The sequence below is a fragment of the Numenius arquata genome, chromosome 2 (assembly GCF_964106895.1).
Source record: "Numenius arquata chromosome 2, bNumArq3.hap1.1, whole genome shotgun sequence".
Lineage (NCBI taxonomy): Eukaryota > Metazoa > Chordata > Aves > Charadriiformes > Scolopacidae > Numenius > Numenius arquata.
In genome coordinates, this window is record NC_133577.1 from 76,229,294 (window position 1) to 76,254,083 (window position 24,790).

Consider the following 24,790-nt stretch of genomic DNA (forward strand, 5'->3'; position numbering starts at 1 on the left):
AAAAGAAAAAAAAAAAACCCCACCAAAAAAAACCACACAACAAAAAAAACCCCAGTCCCCCCACCATCCCCTGTCCTCAGAAGAAGAAAAAAAGGAGAGTCAAGTTAAAATTTATATGGCTAGAAACCATATGATTTTAAAATTTAAAAAAAAAAAAAAAAAAAAAAAAAAAAGCAGAAGATAAGATATCCAAGAAGAAAAAGAAGGGGAAAAAAAAAAAAGAGAGAAACCAAAACCAGGAGCAGAGAGTCAGGAGAGGGAGCTGGGGGTAAGTAGTGTGGGGCAACGGTAGGGCCAGAGTGGGCTGGGGGGGCTCCCACGTCGTCAGCTTCTCGGAGGCGCTCGCTCACGCTGGGGGACGCAGGTGGCCCTCTCGGAACAGCTCACGCCAGCGCAGGGGCACAGCTCGATTCCTTGTCGTTGGCAAAAAGAAATTCTGTTGGGGTTTTTTTTTTGTTGGGTTTTTTGTCTTTTTTATTTTTTTGTTTGTTTTTTGGGGTTTTTGTTTTTTAAAAGAAAAATACAGTGAAGACACTAAAAAGAGGAAAAAAAAAAAAAGAAAGAGGACATTAGACAAAAAGGCTGTTCCCAGCAATTCCAATGACAACTGTAGTGTAACAAATCAAATCAGCCCTTTCTTCTGCACTCCTGCCACCCGTTAGTCACCTTCTCCAGCTGCTGTTGTTTCCTCTACAAGAGGCACTCCCTAGCTGTGCAAAGTCTCGCACACTTGATTACGCGCTCAGCACTTGCCTCCCCACCCCTATCACACTGCCAGAAAAGCATTCATTAGGAACTAACGAAATAGCCCCCCCAGCCCAGCTACCTTCTCCACATTTCCTATCCTCCTGGAGAAATGGAAGCTACGCTCAAACCCAAGATAATCCATCCCCCCCAAGGCTTTGGCAGCCAGCTTTACTTTTCCCTCTGAAGCCAAAAACTATCTCAAAGTAAAGCGAAGGGAAAGGAAACGTACCAATCCTCCACACCAACATCAAAGCTTTAACCTAATCCCTAATGCCAGCAATTCTCTCCTTGGCGGATCCCAGGCACAAGGAGGGGCTCACCTAAGCAAACACTGGTCCAGTGGCAATTGCTCCTCACTTCCCAAGGTGATCAAATGGCACGCTTGTCTACAAAAGAAGAGGAATAATAGGTAAGGGATGGAGAGGAATAAAAACGCATGAAGGACACCAAAACAGAGTGGCTGCACAGTTCTCTCAGGACATCCTCCCTCCCAAGAGTTTACTGTTCCACTTCTCCAAACCACTGTGGTCTGGAAGATGATGAAGGCTTACTCCAAGCAAAGAACTAAGACAGTACTGAGCATGGCCTCCAGAAAATACGTAACTGAAGAGGCAAGGCATAACCCGGTACTACTCCCCTCACCACACTGTAGAAGCTCATGCGAGCTCCAGCAGATGAGGTAAAAACTGCTGTGGGGCCCTTAGTCCTTCTGGAACATCCAGGCCAAGGCCACGAATATCACAGCAGGGACTCACCTGTGATGCTGAAATCCGTGACACTTCTTGCCGCCCTGTGAGGTCAGATGAGGAGACATTGGCAGGAGCTCCTCGGTGTAACCTCATGCTGACCTTCCGCTCCCTGTCCACTCTTGAGATTGCTCTGGGGGACGTGTTTCCTGTCGGGGCAGAGAAACGCGAGACAAGAGTATCAGTCAATAGTTTGGGTGGCAATAAGGGTGGCACCCTCCCCCAGCTCTCCCACCCCACTCACCGGACTGTTGGATTCGGGAGGTGGGGGTGGAGGCCATGGGCTCGGTGACATTACGGAGACGGTTGGCAGTGGCTCCGGCAGGTGGGCCGGGGGGCAGCGCTCGCGTGGCTGAACCTCGGAGTTGCCCCATCCTCTCTTCTCGCTCGTGCTCTCGCCGCTCCCGATCCATATCCTCAGGGTTCCGGGCTGCTCCCTGGGGACAAGAGAAAACCCCATTCCACACATGGATGTCAGGCAGGAGAGACAGCAGCAGCCCCGGACAGAAAACACACAGTGCTCCATCATGCCAAGAAAGTGGAGCTCCATCCCCAAAACATGTTCTCCCACCACCACCTTCCAATCCACCCAGAGAGGGCCTCATTATCTTTCATGAAGAAACAGGGACGAAAGGATATGGTACTACAGCTGATATTGCAGTCCACATCTGTGTCCCACCTCCAAACATAGTTCTCTGCTGAAAAAATTGTCTCCACCTACCTGTAGCTATAGATCACATGCTCCGTCAGACACATTAATACAACAGTAGCTATACCCCCAGTTAGCACCACCAAGTAACTCTGCCTCTTTTCACTCTACTTGGTCCCCTTTGTTAAGTTGCTCACCAGGGTTAAGTAACAAATGGCAGGCAGTTTTCAACCTTCCTCCCCCATCTCTATGACATGAATCAACCCTTGTCCCTCCAGCCTTTTCCCCACACACACTCACAAATTTAAGCATGTTCCAGTCAAAGACGTAGTCGTAGGAGAAGCCTTGGCGGTGGAAGAGGTTACGGAAGAGTTGCCGCAGGTATGAGTAGTCTGGTTTATCATCAAACCTCAGTGAGCGGCAGAAGTTGAGGTACGTTGAGAACTCAGCTGGAGAGAGCAGAGAACAGCTGGTTGTTGAACACCATCCAAACCTCCTGGTCCCGCCACAGAGCCACCACAGCCTTTCAGCACACCACAGTGTGCAGGACCCGGATGGCACACAGAGTTGTGCAATGAAATCAGAGCCTGATGGTTGCAGTGCTTTGGCCAAAGGTGATGATGAGATCTCACCCCTGTTTTTATCAGAGGAAATGCTCATGCATCTCTTTTCTGTCTGCTTCTTCAAGCAAGAGGTACCAAGTCACAGAGCCTGCTGAAGGTAAGTAGGAATGCAGCCCTAAAGAACAGGTTGAGATGAGCTTTGGGAAGCCAGGCCTACATGGTGTGAAGATGACCAATGCAGTTCAGAGGAACACCACAGACAGGAAGGGACGTGAATTGTGAAAGACTAGTTGTGCTCAGCTCAGACCAGACCAGAGGTCCTCCTAGTCCAGCAGCCTGACTTGAGCAGTGGCCAGAAGTAGGCAGCTACAGAAGAGAAAGACCATGGCAAGCAAGTCTAACACTTAGACTGACATTATCCCAGTTCCCACCTATTTTCACCTCAGGGAACTTCCTGATCTGAATGTGCTTTTTAATTATTTAATAACCCTCAGCAGATCTCTCTTCCATGTAGCTATCCAATCTCTCCTTGGACTCCTGCAAGCTTTAACAACCCACATCATCTTCTGGGAAGGAGTTCCACACATCTGCTACTGGCTGAGTGAAGAACCACATTGTTTTTAAGCTGTCAGGAACCAACTTTGTTTCTCTTCCAATCCAAGAGCTGGAGCCACCAAATAACCAACTCCCATCCAAACTTCCGGAGGCACAGTGAGAGTGCAGACTTCTATCACCTCTCTAACCACCTCTTTTCCAGGTTACAGCCCACTCGCTTGTTTCTTGTTTAAAAATCACCTCACCTCTGCTCACCCTTTTGGCCCTTTCCTGGACCTTCTTCCAGTTCTACTGCATCCCTTCTGAAATAGTGGGATGGACCAGAGCTGCAGAGTGCAAGCAAAGTATTAGCGGGCCATGGCTTTATGCACACTGGTTGTGCTTTTTTCTTTCCTAGTAATTCCTAAACTTGATCCACTTCCCTCAGCAGCCACTAAGTGCAAAGTTGATGCCTTCACAGAAACAAATATTGTAGCTGCAACAGCGCATTGGTGAGTGGCACTGGTCAGCTCAGAGCCTACTATTCTGCATGTGAGATGAGGACCAAGCCTTCTACTCTCCCCTCACATACATTACTCTACTTTTACCTACAAAGAACTGCACTTACCACTTCATTGCCTGGTTATTTCTGGGATTCATTACAGTTGGCCTTCGTCCTCATTATCCAGAATAACTCAGGATGATCAGCACACCTTCTCAGCTCACTGCCCGCCTCCCTTCCAGACTGTTTCTGAGATCCTGAAGATCCCTCTTGGCACCCTCATGCCCTTACTAACACAAGGCTCGACTCTCCAAAAAAACACATTTCCCACTTCTGAACCAGAATGGTATCACCACTGGTCTCTTAACCTTCTCATGACTGGTGTCAGCACCACACCCTGGTCTGGGGGTACTGCGCGTTGCCCTTCAGGACTCAAAACTTCATGGGGTTTCAGCAGGAGAGCAAGCCATGCACCAGACAGGACAGCCATCAAGATGGGAGCACTTACAAGGGTACCCTTTGCAGAGCACCTCAATGGGCGTTGACATCTTTTTCTCGCTGATCCTCTCGTACTTTTGGCGCTTGGTGGCAGCCTTGAGGCCCTGCCAGGGCAGCGAGCCCAGGTTGAAATACATGAGCACATAGCCCAGGCTCTCCAGGTCATCACGGCGACTTTGTTCTGTGGGAGGAAGTTACACAGGGGCAAGGAGTGAGCAACAACCAAAACCGCTTTGGCAATCACATAGTTTTGGAGGTGAACGCGGAACAAAAGAAACAACCCCTCTCTCTTCTTTGGTAGATTTGTATGGATAGACAAACTTGTAGAAGACATTCCAGTACAAATTCCCACAGGGATGTTCATACTGCCAGAGTTAAAGCGCTCCTCTCCCCATACAGCCCAACCCACTTCATAAATGAATAATTACTCTGTCTACCTCCTCACTTGGACAAGCCTTAATTCACACAAGAATTCAACAGCTCAAGAAGTGCTGCAGCAAGACTGCCTCCTCTCCTCTTCCCAGTCCTAGAGGAAGGGCACCTACACTTCTCCACCCAGAATGATACTTCACCCTGGGGATTAGTCATGGCAGAGGTAGTCAGGGAAAGACAAAGCTAGGAGAGGTAAACCAAACACAACCTTTTCAAACACATCTTCTAATTAACCTGCTGAAACTCTTTACACAGGAAAAAAAATGAGGAACTAGCGACCCCTTCTTGTGGTAAACGACTTTGTTGATAGTTTAGAGAAGCCTAACATGTAATGCTGTGCAAATATCTTTCTGGACTGGTGGCATTTTTTCAAGCTGTGGAGAAAAGAGGCATGAATTGAGAGGTATACTTAGAACAAAAGGTTCCCCTCCAAATGGGGAATGACTGTGTAACTGGCATCAATCACTACCAGCTCTACTTCAGAGCAAGGGTTGCCCTTAATATGCCATTGTAAGGGCCTGCTTTTAGAGGCTTATTTATGAAATAAAATAAAAAAAAATAAAAATTGTTTCCCAAACAAAAACATTCCACACTGAACTTGTTCTCTGGAATGGCCAAGCCATTTTAAGTTGCAAGTAAGCTCAAGACAGAGTTGATACAGAATCTCAGCAACTTAAAGTGTTGACTGGTTAACTTGCGAAACTCCTCCCAGCTCCTTCAACGTGCCCACAAATTCATCTATAGATTTTGCCAAGAAGCCCTTGCCCCTGTTCCCTCCCAAAAATAAAATAAACCATGAAGAAAGCACTTTATATCTTGAGGAGAACAACAACCTACACAGATAAGAGGGGCAAAATATGGCTACGTTTTGTTGGATTCAGTGCCATGTCCTAGAAGATGCTGCAGATTATGTATTGGTCTGTGGGTTAATTCTCAGTATCAGTTACATGCTACCACCTGCCCCATCCAAAGGCCAGGAGATTGTTACAGCTACCCCTTACTTTGCTAGCTGAACTGAATCCTGACATAGGAATAGCTGTAGCAGGTCACAGATCTAGATGCCCACGTGTACCAATGCAAGTTGTGGGTCACCATGGGCCCTTCTTCTGCATGCCTCTCATAACCTCCTAGTATTTTTGAGGACTAAGACTTGGCAAATTAAAAATATTAAGGGGGGGGGGGGGGGGGAAAGCACTGTGGTTGCAGAAGAAAAGGAGGGTGTCAGCCCTCCATAACTGAGAGGAGATTTGGGTTCCCTTTGGTTCACAGCACATGTAATGCCATAACAATTTCATGTTCCAAGACAGGAGTAGAGAAGAAGGCAGACATGCAGATCCTCGAAGTGTCATACTTGGAGCATGTAGAAGTAACAGCATTTTTTGACCTCTCTAACTTACTGCCTCAAGTTGCACACTTTAAAGGGGCTAATACTTCCTAATCTTATCAGGCTGCTGCCAAAGATAACTACAGGACTGGCTGGGAGACGCTTAGATGCTTTGAAGGGAGAAGGGAAAAGAAACCCCCAGTTTTGCATTTAGCCTAAGGCTGGGATATGCGTACTCTCAGAGGGCTGCGATTACACACCACACATACCAAATAAATAAAACTAAACAATATTTGATAATGACCTACATCCTGAGACAGAAGGCCTGTGGAAATGGGAGCCAGAATGCACATCCAGGGCCTGAAAGCACAGGTGACAAAGGTAACCTAAATCCTGCAATTTGCCAGCACTCAACTTATTCATGCTGTAGCTTTAAAGCCTGTAACTGTGGGTTCCCTGTCTGGAGCATGGAAGCGCGCCTCAAAGGAGTAGGGAAAGGCAGGGCAGGAACCAGAGAAACCCACTGGGTTTCTACCTACACGAAACCTACTAACAGCTAAAAATCAGCCTTTTAGAAATAAATCCGGATCTTGCCTCCAAAATCTTGCTTGAACTCCACACTGCTTAAGGTAGGCTGGACCACACACCTCCATTTGTGTGGAGCACAGCAGCTTTTAGCGCAGCTACCAGCCCCATCCAGAACAACAGGAGATGTTCTGCAAACACGTCTAGGCACAGTCCTAGTGAACTGGGGAAGGCCAGAATTGGAGACTTGAGGTTAGGGAGACTGAAGTCACTGGTGGATGCTACATGTCCTTACTGGAGGCAAGGAGAGGGGTTACAAAACCAAACTGGGCAGCTCACTAGTATCCATTACATGCATGCAAACACACTTTAGCTACACCTTAACACAGCAATATGATCAAGGAAAAATAACTGCAAGCAGGACAACCAGTTATTAAAATGCTGAATGATAAATATCTGATTGTGTTGCACCCCTGAAGTATCATTTCTTAGGTACGTGTGGTCATTGTAGCCCACTTCAACAATTTCAGTGAGATTCAAATCCATGAGGAGCCTGAAGCACCAACATGATGGGTCACAGTTGTCAAGCTACCTGAAAACACTGTAGCTGTCTTTCACCTCTAACCCTAACTACAAGATCCTGAATGAATCATCCTTGGATGACAGTGAAGAAAAACAGTTCATACATCCCATTTCTTTGTTTCATCTTCAGTTACTATTACATGTCCCTAAGCTATCTCCAAATTCTTTTTTTTCTTTTTTTTTTGGCCTGGCCTCATATACCAACAGCCACAGGATACCAGACAACATTAGACAGCGAAAAGTGGAGTAGTTAATTAGTTAGAAAAAAAAGTTCACCTCCGCACACCAAAGAAACATTATTTAACATCACAACTTTCTACTTTTAGAAGCTTGATAATTGTTGACTAACTCTCACAGCACGTCTGGGACGCAGGCAAAAGATCTCACTTTACAGTTTGAGAAGAGAAAGAGAAACAGAAGTGACGTCAATGCATGCCCAGAACAAGTCAGTCCAGAAGCGGGATTACCGTCATGACCTGTGACACCACATCACACTTCCTCTCTCCATTTTATTTCAGCTTCTCAGCTCTCCTACAATAGACAAGGGACTGCTACTTTTACAGGACACTCATCCTTTCCTCCTTCCCTTGCAAAACCCCTTCCAACATGAAACACAAGGTAGCCTTCCCATTCAACCCAGCATGATCCCACATCAAACCCAGCCCACTCTACAAGCAACTGGTGCCAGTTCCCTCCCGCTCCCAGGAGGCTCCCAGCCAGCCCGCACCCTCACTCCATTCCCAAAGCAGGGTCCCCACAAGGAGCTGAGTCAGGGGTGAGTAGCAGGATGGTGAGCTACCTGGGGAAGACATGCTTGGGCAAAGACAGGAGACTGAGGACTGGTTGCCTCGGATGCAAGGTTCGTGACAAAACTTGTTTGCAGTGCTAAGTGCCTCCTGGTCGCCCAGGACAATGCCTCCCCTCACCCTGATCCTATCCAAAGCGATGTTGTTCCCATGGAGGACGCCCTAGAAATCAGCTGTCTTCACTGGGGGAAGCAGTCTTAACAAAGCAACATTTTCCTGACTATAGACTCAGATCTGATTTTGCACATGCTGGGACCACACTTCCCCTTTCTCTCCCCACTGCATGGCAACAGCCTTTAAAACCACACAAAAATGCAGAACGGGTGACAGAGGGCAGGATGAGCAGAATAACTTTATGCTCTGCACAGCCTACACTGATGCCATCTAGGACATGCGTTGGGGAAGAATTGCTCCCAGCCCCCTGTTATCCAGACAGAGCCCACCAGGCTTCTTCCAAGACTGTCTCCTGGGCACCCCTGGGCATCTATTTCAGACTTTACAAGCTCCAGAGGGTGCAAGGGACTCTCATCCCCAGAGCATGTGAAAATTGACTGGAATGCGTGAACCAAAGCCTGCACAGTCCAATGACTCCCCCAACAGCAAGTCTCCAGCTGTGGAAATCCTCCCCAATCTCGCCTCCTACTTTTTCCCCCTGGTCACTGGGAAAAGAATGTGTTTCCTCCAGACATCGGAATGCCCAACCCTTAGCTTGCACATTCAAATAAAGGCATTTATTCATTTGCTATTCCTGTCACACGAATACCCCGGCACCTGGTTCCTTCCCTCTCCCTAAACTACAGTAATGTAACATTAAGACAGAGAATTCAGTCTCTGAAAAGTCAAAAAATTCTGAGTGATGGTTCCCATGGCAACGCTGCTAACTCACAAACGTGTCTGTCATACACCCTGTGGCAAGGTCTTGAGAAACAGGAACCCCAGCTGCAACCCTGACACCCCAATCCCCTTTCCTCCGGGCAAGCCATGTAACCTTTATGCCATTCAGGGACACTATCTGCAACATGGAGATAATACACCAGAGACCTGTTGCGCAGAGTGATTCACACCCAGACTTTCCCAAAGCAAAGGGCATAAAGAGAACGACGGCTGCGCTCAGACCGATGGCATATGCAGTTTGCCCTCAGATTAGTGTTCAAACAGTGTTTGTTCTTCCTGATGCACAAACCAAGCACCAGTAGTAAAGGGCTGAGTTGGGGTGGGAAGAATAATAAAGTCCTTCAAAAAGAAATAACAACCCCACAACCAGCCATTTAGCCTCTTGTGATCAGTTCAGACAGAGCAAGCAAACACTAAAGTATCAACAGACATAGTAGTGAGAATTATTTTGTGCATGTCTCCTTGTGACAGTTACCATGGCTGTGGAAATCTTGACGGAGAATTCAATGGAGAGGCAGTTATATATAAGCAGGCCAAGCCAAAATACAGAAGACCAACTTGGAGAGCCCTATGAGAACTATTTTTACTACATGGAAGAGGTCAGGAGATCACAGCCCACTCTCAACACACAACACTCCCCATTTCGATATAAATAACGCATTTTCAGTCTATAGTTATACAGTATTGAGCAAGGAAGACAGTGGGGAAACTGCTTTATTTTTTGCAGATCAAGTCCAGATTTCTGAGAAACCATCTACAAGAGGGAAGAATGGGAAACTTTCCCTAGGAAGAATGAGGACACAAAATCCTGTGGAAGCTGTTAAAGGTTTGAGTTCACTGAATTTCACTGAATTTTTAGAGTTGGAAGAGACCATAGAGATCATCTAGTCCAACTCCCCTGCCGAAGCAGGATTGCCCAGAGCATGTTACTCAGAACTGCATCCAGGTGGGTCTTGAAAATCTCCAAAGAAGGGGACTCCACAACCTCCCTGGGCAGCCTGTTCCAGGGCTCTATCACCCTCACCGTGAAGAAACTCTCTTTCTCATATTTGAGTGGAACCTCCTATGTTCCAACTTGTGCCCGTTGCCCCTCGTCCTGTCACTGGCAACCACTGAAAAGAGTCTGGCTCCCTCCTCCTTCAACCCACCCTTCAGATACTTATAAGCATTAATAAGGTCTCCCCTCAGCCTTCCCTTCTCCAGACTAAAGAGTCCCAGCTCTCTTAGCCTTTCTTCATAAGGCAGATGCTCCAATCCTTGAATTGTCTTCGTTGCCCTTCGCTGGACTCTTTCCAGTAGTTCCCTGTCCCTCTTGAACTGGGGAGCCCAGAACTGGATGCAGTATTCCAGTTGTGGCCTCACCAGTGCAGAGTAGAGGGGGAGAATGACTTCCCTCGACCTACTAGCCACACTCTTCCCTATGCAGCCCAGGATTCCGTTGGCCTTCCTGGCCACAAGAGCACATTACTTGCTCATTGTCATTTTGCTGTCTACCAGGACCCCAGATCTTTCTCTTCAGAACTTGTCTCCAGCAGGTCCACGCCTAACCTGTATTGGTGCCTGACATTCTTCTTCCCCAGATGCAGGACCCTACACTTTTCCCTGTTGAACCTCATGAGGTTCTTCCTTGCCCAGCTCTCCAGCCTGTCCAGGTCTCGCTGGAGTTCGCAGAGTTCCCTGCTCTGATTTTCAAATTCTCATCTTACACATTTCAGAAGAAGGTCTCCCTGAGATACAAACTGAGCTGCGAGCACAGCAGCTACTTTTCTGGGTCCACAGCCAGGGCAGCTCCAGTGTTTCTGCTCTTTAGATTTGCCAATCAGTAGCAGAACCAAGTCAGCCCACTCAGAACAGACACCACAGTAACTATGAAAGCCTCACTCTGTGGACAAAGTTTACCCAAAGTTTAGCAGGGGAAAGAGGTCACACACTGGAGAGAAGTTTCCAGTCAGGGAACAGAAGAGAAAACTGCAAAAGATTTCCACCTCTGTTCCTCACAGCAACCAGGCGCTGTGCACCAGGGGCTCATTCCCAGGACAGGAGTTTGGGCGACTTCAAGAGGTTTAAGTGCAGTGAGTACTAACCTGCACAAGGTTTTTACAAAGCCTGGGAGGATGGCCATCACCAGTGTAAGACCTGTCTAAACTCTCAGCACTCTTTCCCAGCCTAGTTTTACCCCCATGGTTCTAGCCATAGACACTAAGGACAGAGCCCTACCTCCCTAAAGTTGCAGTGGTGAACAGGGCAGCATGGTTCACAGGCACACATGTATTTTGAAGGTCCACGACAGCCAATCCTCAAAACTCAGATGTCCATCTGAGTAAGGGGAGGAAGCCTCCCCTTACTTCATCTTCTTGTACACTTCCAGCACATGGCTGTCCCCATCCTCAGTGGTGGGTAACAGGACTATGACCATGTTGCAGTGGGCCTGTATCCTCCAGCTCTGACAGCTACAGAATAACCACTGATGAAAGCACTCGGGAGTCAACAAGAGAGGTTGCAATTGCACATATCTCTGAAGGCTCAGTGCCTGCCAATGACTCCTTTATATATCTAATCAGCTGGCAAAAACTGCACAAGGCAGAGTTAGCAGCAGTAAAGTCAGAGAGGTCACAGCCTTGCTGCTAAATAGGCCCCACTGTATTAAGCAGCACACAAACACACACTGGTAGACAACTTCTGCCTTCAGGAGCTCAGAGTGCCACAAAAGGCAGGTGAGGTAACACAGGCCTTCACAGTTATTTGCCCACCATCTCCACACAGGTCAGCAGAGGAGCCAGGCACAGAACCCAACCCCCTCCTTCTGGGGACACGCCACCTCCCCTGGAAAGCCCCACCAAGAGGCAACAGCAGGCTCACCGATTCCCAGGTGGGTGTTGATAGAGGCATAACGGGCTGTGCCAGTCAGATTCTTGTTTTCCCGGTAAGGGATGTGCTGGTGGGTCCGAGCGTCTCGGTACTTCTTGGCCAAACCAAAATCAATGATGTATACTAGATTGCCTTTTTTGCCAAGGCCCATAAGGAAGTTGTCTGGCTTCACATCCCGGTGAATGAAGTTCTTGGAATGAATGTACTCAATACGGCTGATCTGGAGAGGTGGAATAAAACAAAAAAAATAAAATAAAAAAAAAAAATAAAGAGGTGGTGAGACAAGTGAGAAGGTAACTTATCATAACTGCATCTGTTAAAAAAAAGGTACCCTGTCTAGGACAGTGGCCTGTCAGAGCAGGGAAAGGGACATTTTGCAGAGAACATCAGAGATGACAACCAAGGAAAAAGACATCCTCTGGACATAGAAGGATCTGGGAATGAAGAATGGAGATGGAATTCAACCATGCACACCAGCCCAGTCCTCCATCTGGGGAGGTCACCATTAGCACCACAAGGAAGGATGGGAAGCAAGTTCGTATGGACTAAAACTTTGAGCTTCAGTATTGACATAGGTCAACTTTCAAACTTAGCCAGGCTGAGAAAGGAGAGGGTCCAGATCAGTTAAGGGTCTTAAACCCAGGGCACAGGCAGCTGAGTCGAGATAGGTAGCAATGCCAGTCGTTCATCACACAGGCAAAAGCTAATGCATTCAATGTTAATACAGGGTGAGAACCAGGAAAAGGAAGGAGGGGTAGAGATCAAGAAAAGCCAGCAGTGCCTAAGTTCCAGGCCCCCAGCTTTATCAAGAAATAGAAACCTGGCAGCCACTTGCTGCTAAATGAAAAAAGCCTGGGATGTAGCAGTTTTTGAGCAGAGGGGATGGGAGAGAAGGGGAAAAAAAAAAAAAAAAAAAAAAAAAAGAAGGCATGGAAAAGGAGAGTAGGCACAAATGCTTCAGAGGAAACTCACCATCTGGTCTGCCAGGAGCAGAACTGTCTTGAGACTAAATTTGCGGGAACAGAAGTTGAAGAGATCTTCCAGGCTGGGCCCCAAGAGCTCCATCACCATGACATTATAGTCCCCCTCTGCTCCACACCACTTAATGGAGGGGATACCCACTGGGGAAAGAGAAAGATTAAGCCCACAGAACAGAGAAAAACTGCTGCATCCCCTACTGAGAAGCTCATATGCAACACCAAGTCTTTTCCTTTCTAAGGCCCTCCAGAATAATTTCCTTCTTCAACCACTCCCCCGGCCCCATCTTTTCCTCCCCATCTCACCTCCTCCCTGCATCATCTTGTAGAACTTGCTTTCAATGTGGAGCTGGGGATGCTTGGTTTTGACACATTCCAGTTTGATGGCCACCTCTTCACCAGTTGCAATATTGGCTCCTGCATATAAATGAGGGTGAAATGAAGATTGTGCAAGCTTCCACTGAAGCTAAACAATTTTAACAAAGCCCATACAGATGGTAAAACCTTAAGATTTGCCCTGAAATTTATCCTCTGTGACAGAAATGAGATTCAGTCACTTCAACTTCATACAGAGTTTCCAGCACTGCCATTTGCAAAGGCAAGCCCAGAGGAAGGCACATGAAAAGGAAACCACCTCTGATCCTGCAGCCAGGGTAGACCAACAGTCCCACAAGGTGTTAATTGCCTCGTCATCTCTAGAAGTGCCAGACTTTAGGAGGTCAATCTGTATGTACTCAGTTCCAAAACTGAGTGGAAGTTTTAGCTGTCCCTGATCATAAACCTAGTCCCTGAACCCAAGCCAGCCCCTCAGGCAGTGATACAGAGTACCTCTTCCTGAGCAAAATTACTGGTTACCTTAGGTACATTGTTTCAACAGAGCCAATTAGTTCAGGAGGAGACATTGCTAACATTCCCAGCTACCTCTGGTGTCTCCACAGCCCTGACCTGCTCAATATAGACAATTCCCAAATCTCCAGCTTCTCCCTCTCCTGAGGGCTTTAATAATACCTTTATCTTTTGCCAACACAGAAACATTTGCTATATCCTAAATTAGAAGCGTGAAGATATAAACTGAATCCGGTACTGAATTAAGTTACTCAGACGCCTTTGTTGAAGGTATTGATAGATAGTCTGCGATGACACAAAACCATCACCCCATATGCTTCTTTCTGAAAAGAACAGAGCTGCCAGCCACAAAAGTCAGCACTCTGGTCCCAAAGTGCACTGTCAAAGGAGTAACAGGCTGGTCTTTCTCTCATCCTAGCCAAGAGGATTCCAGATGTTTCACATCATCCTAAAATGGAAAGAATGAAGATCTGTACACAGGTCACGGGAATGACACTCAAGACGTGCTTCTCTCTCCCCCCCCTCCCATGCCTGCCTCATACACACAGACAAGCCCTTCCTCTATTAAAACTATTAAAAATTGCACTCAAACACAAATCAGAGAGCAGCTCCAATCATGATAAGTTTATGAACACTGTCATAAAATAAACTTCTCCAGAACATGCATGCCAAACATAATCTGGAGTCAAAGGTGATTTTTTTGTAGATATCCTATAGCTAGTTTGGTAGGTCTGGTTAATTCATGCCTCTTGATCCATGTGATGACTTTCAGAGTCCACAAGAACAGCTGCAGATAGATCTCTCCATCCATCCTCTTTCACATAACACATCCAGAGCCAGGAACCAAAGACAAAAAGGAAATGTTCACACAACTGCAGCCCTTCTCCCTCTAGATCCTGAGGAGATCCATCTCCTGTTGAAGAGTTCTGGCATGTACACAAAGTTAGCCAAAAGCTGCCTGTTAGCAAAAAGACGTCATCTAGATACTACAGCACGGGGTCGAGACAGACAAGCTGCTAGGAATTTGTAACACAAGAACAAAAATGATTGGGGCCTAGAGGGATTGATTTACTAAGAAAGATTAAAAGAGCTAAATATGTAACATAGACAAGAGATAAAACTAAGAAGGGTGGGGAGGAAGAATGGGACATGACAACAGCCTGCAAATATTTGAAGGCTGTAAACACTAAGGAGGGAGAGGAATTATTTAGGGTGCTCCAAGGGAGGGGAAGGAGAAGCAATGGGATGAATTTAATAAGGGTTTTTACTCAAGATCCAGGAGAAGGGAAAGGGGAAAAGCCATCCTGAGAGCTAGAGCCATTTGTCCAATGGTTACATTTGGAAAGATGCTGGCATTTTCCACTTAAAAACTGCTGGCAGCAAAACAAGTCTGTACATTCTCTATACTCCACCACAGGACCCTCCTTACAAGCATCAGGAGTGTAAGGAGGAAAAGAGCAGGAAAAGGGGCTCAGATCACAATAAGAACATGTGCCTGAACTAGTATCTACCTTTTAAATTAGTTCAATCAAGATCAGTTCAATCACTGGCTCTCACTCAGTATGAAAAACCCAGGACATCCAAAAGATAAGAGCGCTTCTTTCCCTTCTCTCTTTTCCCTGCCTTTATGAAGACTTTCCTCCAAATGCTCTGCACCAGCTCTCTTGTCTGTTCCCTGAGGGTATTCTTCCCTCTCCTAGTCCATCTGCTGACAAACACACAATGATAAGTCTTGCTAACTTTTGGCAGCAGCAGCATTAGCATTTCGAATGAACCCTACTCCCCGAAGTTGAACAGTGGAAAGATGAATGAGTTCTCATCTCCACATTACCCTGCGTGTTTAGGAAGATGACGATGCATCCACCTACTAGGCTGTCTGCAGGTGGGGAGTGTTATCTGTGAGCATGTAAAGCAGGAAAAGGGAAAGGAGGGGTAAGCATCAAGAAAACTTAGATTCTGCATAATGTGAATATGCCATTCAAATGATCAACATGGCCTTCAGCCCCACGCTCTTCATAGCCCAAAAACAGGTGTTAGTCTCTTAGAAAAAGAAGAGACAACCCTGTGGCCTGGAACAGCAAAAGTAGGACCAATCACACCTAATGAGGAGTTAGTCTTTGCTGAGGGGGTCACCAAGTGAACACTTCAGGCTCAGCCCCTCCCCAAACTCCCCTATGTCTTCAGGTTGCTCCCTCTACCATTTCTTGGATAGAAATCTACCCAGACCAAAACCACCACAAGTGAGGAGGGAATCTAAGGGCAGGAGTCTCTCTGATCCTTTGTTCCACACTTTAACCACCATCTTTTTTAAAGATACAGGTTGCAAAAGCAACAGTTCTCTGCTCCCTTCCCATTTCAGCCAAACGCAGCAGAGCCTTCAGCCACTCGAGAGACATATGTAGGATTGGGGATAATTCCTAACATCCACCCCCAGTCTCACTCCGCTGTGGGGGCTGCACAAATTCAACTCATTCATCGCGAGCTGTTTGAAACCGGGCCTTGGGGACGGAGGATGTCACCAGCTAAACAGGATCTTTTTCGGAGCAGAAGCCTTGCTGCGTGTCTGATACAATAAACGCCACCCTCCCTGCGCATCAGACAAGCCAACAGGCACAGCCCCCCACTCCCCTCTCACCAAGCTTGGCAGGGGAAGAAAGGAGGGCTGGGAACAGATGGAAGAAGTCAGATAGGGCGAGAGAGAGTTAACAGGCCAGGAAACAAAGGGAAGGCACTCCCCTCCCAGCAAGGGAGGAGCCTGCCACCAGGAACTGTCCCCAGCCAAGGCAGGTCCCAGCATGCTTTGTCTCCCCAGCTCCTCTCCACCACCCGTGTCCCCCTCCAGTGCACCCCAGCCTGGTGGGACTCCTACCACATCCAGCAACCCTGCCCTGCCCCTCGGCCAACACCTCTGACAAAGCACCTCTCCTTCGACGGCCCAAAGGTCTCAGCAATTCCTCTGCAAGCTGGATTTTGCTCTCCTGAGTGAGCTTTTTTAGAGGCAAATGGGCTAGCCAAGTCCCACAGGCAGCCCAATCTCACTTCCCACCTTCCCAAGAACCCGTGGGGAGAATATCCCCCAAGGCAGGGCATGGAAGCAAGGCATTGTGCTTTAAGCCCCAGCTGAGGATTAACAGGAGACCATCCTTTGTGTCTGCCCATGTAGAAATTCAAGTTTCCTTCTGAAAGGAAAAACCCCAAAACAAATCCCAAGCAGCAGAGCACACAGTACCCACTGGTCACAGAGCAGCTGAAGGTACTAACATCCTGCAAGAGAGAAGATGGGGACAAATCCGGCTTGCCCATGCTCGCTTTTAGAGACAGACAAGGCTTGTCCTCCGCTCTGTCTCCACATTGTCCTGGTTTGAGGCCCAAACCATGACACACACCATTATCAAGAGAGAGAACTGTGAGGTGAAGCCAGTGCAGGACAGAAGTCCTCGTGAATGAGTCCCTCTGTCTGCAGAGCAGACCGTGAGAGGATAGCATAAGCACAAGTGTCCTCCAGACGCACCATCAGAGACTACATGCCCAATCCCTCCAGGCTGGGGAGTCACCCAGGCTCCAAGAAGTCTCGCTATCACTGCTTCAAAACACTCTGGCTTGCACCTCAATGAACATCACAAGGGCTTTGATACTGCATTCAAGTAACTTGGTTGAACTTGGCAGTTGAAGGATCCTGCTGTGCTCACCACACCAGGGCACTGGGGCTTCCTCTACCTCTCACGTTGTTTGGTTACAGGCAAGGCGGGCACAACCCCTTCACCAGAGCCTGTTTCGCATGCCCCGTTTCCACAGGTGGACAACCTGTTACGTGGTGCAGAGGAATACAGCAACAGGCCTTGCCATTCAGTTACCCCCTTCTTTCTCCGCATGTACCCTAGATGTTCTGCAAGACCCCAACGATTTATACTGTCCTAGAGACGGTCTGGAAGGCTTCAAGCTCTAGCACAGGTGAAAAATGCTGTGTCTGGGCTACCACCCCTCAATCCTTAGGACCTGGGAATTAAAAGCACTGTCACCTGAAACACTAACTGGCTGGAGGGCCACAGAGGAGTGACATACAGGAGAAGGCTGCAGTAAAGGCAACATACAGTGGAATTAGGATCCCAGGTCCATTATTTATCATCTTTGTTCATGCTTTGGATAAAGGTGGCAACAAAGCCTGTTAGTGATGATTCCCACAGGATACTTAATCAAGAGAGGCTGCCAACACCAATCAAGAGAGAATAATAAAGCAAGAGGGAACTGGAGATAAAAGCCAGAGGGAGAAAACAGAAGGTGATTTACAAACACAGGGAAAAGTAATCTGAACAAGAGGTATTCAACGAAAGGAATTCAGGGAGAGATGGGAAGATGTTGCAGAACCTAGAAGAGATCTCCTACAATACAGGTGACAGTGTGCTAAGGCCAATTCTGCAACCTGATAAGAGTGTTGGTGATGGGGGAAGCCAAGGAGACCCAAAGCAGTCTATGCAGAGGCATCACGTTACAGATCACTCAAGGGTAGCCCTTCACTGCCAGGCACTGGAAATGCCATACCTCGAATGCTGTGTAGGCTCCAAACTGCTCAGCAGATGGACAAACTGGGAAAAATCAGAGGAGCAGCAAGAGTGAGGAGTGGTGGACGTACTGGGAAGCAAACTACAACTCAACCAAGCACATTAACAGTCAAGAAACACCTGACAACCATCTGTAAGTACCCAAAGGGTGCAAACACCAAGAAGGGAGCGGGAAATCATTCTGCTGTCCTGCAGGACTACAGCTAAACAGGTAGAGGTGAGACCTAGATGACAGGTAAAGCCACACCAGCTCTCACAGAGGGATCAATCAGGCTACTGGGTAGTCTCACCACTCTGGCCCCACACAGTTTGAGCCAATAAAAACATCAGCAGGTAAAGCACCAGGGAACATATCTACACATCAGCACGCTGGCTTGGAAGAGCTTCTCCCCAAGTGACCTGCTGTGGTAAGAGGAAACCTAGCGTCTCATGGGCTCTGTCCACTGAGCTCCCAGCTCAGGTCATTCCAGACATTAACTCTAAATCCCATTACAGATCCAACAGATCTAGGCCCCAGGACTTTAACCAGGCCAGCCTCTCTGACCTGTTTTACATCTCATGGTCTCAGACCTCTCTCACAGGTGACAGACCACCTCTTCCACTACCGATCTTCCCAAAACTTTATTCCTTTTACCCTGAAGGAACAGCCATTTCCACCACCCACCCACACCCAAGCTCAAGAAAAGGAAGCGAGAGAGCTGGAGTAGGGTGTATGACAAATGTGCTCTGAACAGTCCAAATCTAAATCAGTCTGATCAAACACCACTGTCTCTCCAATACCTGTGAGGCAAAGCTGAGCTCATCCCACTTTCTTTGCCATCAGAAGACTGGCAGCAACTAGCACTACTCCTTGAAGCTCTTTTTGTCTCCACCACCCTCCACCCTTACATGGTTCCCACAAATACCAAACAGGAAAGAAAAACAACCCCAAAACAATGACGCAATTGAGAAAAACAACCTTGCAGGTGGAAGGACAGAGACTCACACTCACCTAGGTAAATGTCTCCAAACGAACCGCTGCCAATCTTTCTGCCCAGACGGTATTTGTTCCCCACTCGAAGCTCCATGGTTCAGTCGTGCTGAGAAAAAAAGCACAGAAAACACAGCGTCAGAGCAGAAACAGGAAGTGAATCATGCAAGACTCCAGAAGAGACCTCCTCACTTCACCCAGAGGCTGGGTACAGTTTTTAATCCTGAAATACTTCACTTACTACATGGCTTCTATCACCTCTCCTGACCTCCTGGATGTCCAGGGACAGCATGAGCTAGAAACGCTGCAGGAACATGACCCTTTCAAGTATGCTTTCCTTGTTCCCATTATGGGAACGAAGAAGGATTGAATCTCTTCCCCACCATTTTGTTCAGAGACTGGGAGAGGGCAGGAAATCTCTCCTAGGAAGGTTTCAGTGGGTGATTGCTTTATACTACTGTGAAGTGAGATGGTACTGCTCCTTGTAACCTACAGTACCTGGCACCTGGACCGTGATAACCACATGAGGCACCAGAAAGCACATGCACAATAAACCCCATGAGAAGGAGCGCTCTCTGGCCCAGCCCTAGACCAGCACCTCAGCAGCAGCGAAGCACAGGACCCAAGGGCTGCGAGAGACAGACAGACTGCCAGGAGCAAGCGACTCCATCGCCCCTAGGCAGGGGCCAGCACAGGGGATAGGGAGGAGACATCTCACTAAACTGAACCCTGCAAGGTGCACACTGACTAGGAATGTCATTTGCTTATCTCCACACGCTTCTGCTGATGGGATCACAGACTCCTCCTTTGGTCTACCTGAGCCTCTCTGTCTCTCTTGCCTACCTAGGTGTGCTGACTGTTTGTTTTTAGCAGCTCAGGCCTTTCCTCATCCCTTTACCTGAGGTGATTAGCTAACCCTTTGACCTGCTATACCCAATCGACATGCCCAGGCTTAGCCTACTCACCTTCTACAGAAAACCAACTAGGTGGAAGGACCACAGCCACAGAGTTTGTTCTCCTTGCCAACCTCAACTTCTGCTGCAAACACCTCAACAAACAGCAGTTCCCCCCTAAACAGCTCCTTTTCCCTTGCCCCTTCCATGGCCACCAACTTATTCCAGAAACTGCAGCTCTTCCCAAGACGGCTCCTTTTAGAGGGATTTGCCACACTCCTAATTTATGCACTGCCACATTATTAGCGTACAGAATGCAGACTCAGAGCCTGTTGGGGACAGGAAAGGTGAGGAATGATTCATGTTTTCACAAGTAGGTGAGAGGAACTTTCCCTTGCTGGAGCTCAGTGGGAAGGAAGTATCACCGAAGGAAAGGAGGGAGGAATGGCCTTGTGAGACACAAGCACAAAAAAAATATAATCCCAGCTACAGGATTCTGGGCATACTATAAACCCAGAGCTGCTTCTCCTGCCCCAGGAGATGGGATTACAGAAAGAGGAACGGATGGGCCGCAGAGAAGTGCGGGGAAATAATCCTATCAAGGCATTCAGGGGACACTGTGAACCCTGAAAGCAGAGCTCCAGTCACCAGAAACCACACACAAAACACTTGGAGGTGGAGTCCCCTCACCTAGTATTTACTTATGCATGTGGGTTTCTGTGCGTCTAAAGTCTACAAAACCCTGTGGCTATTTCTGACTTTCTTACTACAAGGAATGTAGGCAGAGCCTTGGGAACCAAACCAGGAGGCAGGCGTACCTGGGTGAGGGCGCAGCAAAGAGACATGATTTTTATCCGCTGCCTGCTGTTCTGTATAACCACATTAACATACATCTGACTTGCTTACACTCCTACTCCAATAAGCGATCAAAGGTCTGTGTCCCCAGGAACCCGTCACACCACTGTCAGAGAGGCAGGCTCTGGAACCTCCTTCCTTCATGGCCACGTTCACCCAGGCCTGCGAACCCTGAGCACTTCCACTCCAATCCAACTCCCAGCCGGGGCAACCGCAGCCAAGCAAGCCACAGAGGCCGGGCAACAGGTCTCGGTGAGGTCCCCTTCTGCACCAGGGCACAGCGGCTACTGCTCTGCAACACCCCACAGTCCCAAGCCGAAATTTTGGTCCCACCCTTCTGGGACAGGCAGGAGCCAGGTTAAGAAGGGTTTCTCGCACAGCGAGGCAGCAGCCCTTCTAGGCTGATTAAGCAACAGGCTCCAAAGGGGAATCTGAAAAATGCTCCAGGGCGAGGGGGTGGAAGCGGGGAAGCAGGATAATGGGAGTGAAAAATCATGGGTCTCGCACAGCTGTCATTTTGCCTTATCTCCCCCCGCAACACACACACAAGTGTGCTTAGAAAACCTGGGTGGAGGACAACCAGAGAGCAACAGCCTGGATTCACGGGCAGGGGAGCAGGCAGGACAAACACATCCCACCCCCTCAACAACTGCTCCAGGAGTTCAAACATCCACCACATTTGCTTCTACTTCACACACATACCCCCACCATCTACAGCTTCCACCCTTATCATCTGATCTTCAGGTCTACTATTACAAGAAGAAAGAAAATTTTACGTATAGAATTTATATTATTACATATGAAAATTTTATTACTCTCTCTATATTATTTATACGTGTAAAATTCAAAAAGCCATCCTTCCCTCCCAGCGGGCTTAACCCCCCCTGCCCTGCCACCCTTCCTGCGCTCTCCAGCCAAGGCAGCGATCCCAGGGGCTGCAGGGCAATCATTTAGTTAAACCATTTAGTTTTCCATACGGGATTAACACACATACAACCTCAAAGCGAGTGTGTGCTCTGCATGAGCGCTTGCATACGTGAATACCCAACATTACACAGACACCTACAATATACTACACGGCCTCAAAAAAAAAAAAAAAATAATAATAAAAAAAAATTACTATCCAGCCGCCAGCGCTGCTTACACACACACACACCATTTTGCACCAATCCCCTTTTATATAATATAAAATACCCACGTACAGGCACAAAGGCCATTATATAAACACACGATAGAGTTGATCTCGCTCCGCTGTGCCAGCACCGATGGCGACGGAAGATGCAGGGACAATCTCGGGGGTGGGGGGGTGGGGGGGGAACGACACGACACGATACACGACAGGAGGGCCACCTCGGTCCCCACCTGAGGGGTTCGGGAGTAAGAAGATGCCCTGGCTAGCAAAGGCCAGAGGCAAAACCAAACCCACGGCTCCATAATGGAGGCTGCCGAGCCCAGCACCCTGCTCTGGCTTTCAGGGGAAGTGTGGGGAGCGGGGGCTGCTTTGCCCATAGACCATAAAGGCTTTACATGGCTTTTTGTGTGTGTGTGTGTGTGTGTGTGAAGGGAATAAAGGAAGAGGCTGGCAAAACAATAATTGCAACTGGCTTAAAAAAAAAAAAGGGAAGGAAAAAAGAGGAAAAAAAAAAAAATTAATCACATTTTGATTGAAATGCAAAACATCAAACCCCTCCAGACCCTTTCACACTTACAAAAAGGAGAGGATCTAGCGACAAATAAGATGGGGGGGGGGGAGGGGGAGGGAGGAGGGAGAAGAAACCCTACGGACAGAGCATTTGGACTACATTTGAGGAAGAAATAGCCACAAGAGGAAAACAGGGGGGGGAACAAAAAAAATAATCATAATAAATATGTCCCCTTACACCCCCACCCCCTACAGGCAAAACACTACGCGAAGACAGCCTTACCCGGGCTGTTATTTTTCCGGGTAGGTAACAAAAAGCAGCCACCCCCGGGAACGGCTCTGAACTTCTCCCCGTGTGTCGTCCCCCCCCCGGCTCCGGCCGCCGACCCCCACCTTTACCACCCTTCACAAAAGGAAACACTGACACACACACACACACACCCCCCAAAAAAAAATAAAAATAAAAAAGCAGACACCCTACCCCCGAAACAGGCGATGGGGGGGGCTGTGGAAGGGAGACAAGGAGCATCAGTGAGTGAGGGGGGTGTTAAATGACACGGGTGGGGGGACGACGACGGGAGACCCCCGCAGCCCCCCGCCGACAACGGCGCGGCACCCCCCTCCCCGCTCGCCCCGGCCCCGCCGGCAGGGCCCAGGCAGGGGGAGAAGCGGAAGAATGGGGGGAGCCCCCCCCAAATCCGCCGCCTCCGGAGGGGGCGACCCCCTCCCCGCGCCCCCACAAAGGGGCTTTTGTCCCCCGCTGTCCCCCCCGTGTCCCCCCCGTCCCGTCGCATCGCGCCCTGCCCTCCCCTCCCCCGCCCCCTCCCCCTCCCTCCGCGCACACAAAGAGCCGGAGGGGCCGCCTTTCCCCCGGGGTTTGCGCCCCAAGATGGAGGCGGGCGCCCCCCATACCCACCCTGGCGGGAAGGGAGCCGTGTGGGGCTGCTGCTCCGCCGGCTGTCAGGGGGCCCGGCGGCCGCGGCGGGAAGGATGACGGAGGATTGGGGAGGGCTGGTGGCGGCCGTGCCCGGCGCGTCCCTCCTTCAGCTCGGCTCGGCTCGGCTCAGCGCGGCGCGGCGCTGCCTGCCGCCTCCCGCCCGCTCGCCGTCCCCTCCAGCCGGCGTGTGCTCGGCACAGCCCGGCGCTCACCCAGTTTCCATTGAGCCCCGGAGCCAAACCCACTGATGTCACCCAGCGCAGCCCCAGCCCTCCTCCTCCTCCTCCGCCCGCCGTTAAAGGCGCAACCGCCCGCCGCCGTTCCCGCTGCTCTCCCGCCCAGCGTCCACCCTCAGACCCGGCCGGGGGGAGGGTGGCCTGCACCCCCTTTCCCCTCCCCACACACACACGGGGTAGGTTTTGGGGGGACGTTTCCCCTCAGCGGCCGCCGGGCTCCCCACATAAAGCTTTCTCCTTTTTCGGAAGGGGAGAGTGGGGCAACAGCCCACCCGTGGCACCCCACAGTGGCATGGGGGGCAGCCCCAACACGGCACCATTGCCTGGTCCCACATGGGGATTCTCAGCCCCTGGTCCCACATGGGGATCCTCACACAAAGGGTGCTGAGTCCCACCACGATGGCAGTGGGTGCCAAGGAGGGGGTCCAGCAGGAACAGCCACCTCAACCCAACAGAGAGGGTCAGGGCTCCTCGGCCTGTGCCCCATGGGAGCAGGGGGTCACCCCTTGGGTGACGCACCCACAAACCCACACATATGTCAGCATACACACCTAGACCCTAACACGGAGGGACTGACACCCATGGGGTGCCCACCAGCAGACAGGGCCAAAGCCAGGGTTACCCCCGGGGTGTTTGGGGGCCAGGTGGCCACCTTGTGCCTCAGGGAGCCCTGGAGCAGCTCAGGAAGAGACGGCTGAGTCGGGGGGTGGGAGGCAGCCAGGGCGTATCAGAACCACATGGAGGTGCAGGAGCGGAGCCCAGGCTGGGGAAGGGTTTGAGGGCTCCCAGGAGGTGGAAAGCTGGGGCTGGATGGGTGAAGCAGGAGCGAGGCACCATGGGGGGCTCCAGGAGCAGGAGTGCCAGGGGAGGCCAGCGTAGGGTGAGAGGGAAGGGGATGGTGGTAGGTCAAAAGCCAGGCACTGCCAAGCTTCACAGCCACAGGGATGCCTCATTAGGGAGGAGCTGATTGGGCACAGTCATCCTAAAGTCAATAACTGCAGTTCCTGTAGTCAAGTGAAGGTGGAGGAGATAAGTGTGATGGGGGAGAACTCAAGAGCCGCCATACCAGGCTACCCCCTGGGTGCATCAAGGCCAGGACCTCCATGTCAACTTCCAAACACAGAACGTGAGCACGGGCTGTTGGCACCGAGAGGCCCAAGCTGCAGCCTCGCCGGCCCTGTGTGGTGCAGAAAGCAGTTGATTCA

At 49.5% G+C, this 24,790-nt stretch overlaps 1 protein-coding gene across 1 annotated transcript; it reads right to left on the reverse strand.

Annotated features, from left to right (window-relative positions):
- Positions 1–511: 511 nt before the first annotated feature.
- CSNK1E (casein kinase 1 epsilon) lies at positions 512–23,542 on the reverse strand. The gene is made up of 11 exons (XM_074144396.1): positions 23,329–23,542; positions 19,044–19,131; positions 12,954–13,064; positions 12,643–12,791; positions 11,662–11,890; positions 4,250–4,420; positions 2,443–2,591; positions 1,738–1,930; positions 1,503–1,642; positions 1,068–1,133; positions 512–534 (listed from the first exon to the last, which is right to left on the reverse strand). The coding sequence occupies exons 2-10, from the start codon at positions 19,117–19,119 to the stop codon at positions 1,101–1,103; spliced, it is 1,251 nt and encodes a 416-aa protein (XP_074000497.1). The 5' UTR covers positions 19,120–19,131; positions 23,329–23,542; the 3' UTR covers positions 512–534; positions 1,068–1,100.
- Between the last annotated feature and the right edge of the window lie 1,248 nt (positions 23,543–24,790).

Bases quoted from the DNA above. Each gene is read 5' to 3' on its own strand.
- CSNK1E (XM_074144396.1), bottom strand. From the start codon at position 19,119: ATGGAGCTTCGAGTGGGGAACAAATACCGTCTGGGCAGAAAGATTGGC. The intron at 13,065-19,043 runs GTGAGTGTGAGT...ATTTATATGCAG, and splicing joins GTTTGGAGACATTTACCTAG to GAGCCAATATTGCAACTGGT. The intron at 1,134-1,502 runs GTGAGTCCCTGC...CTTCTTTTGTAG, and splicing joins CACGGATTTCAGCATCACAG to ACAAGCGTGCCATTTGATCA.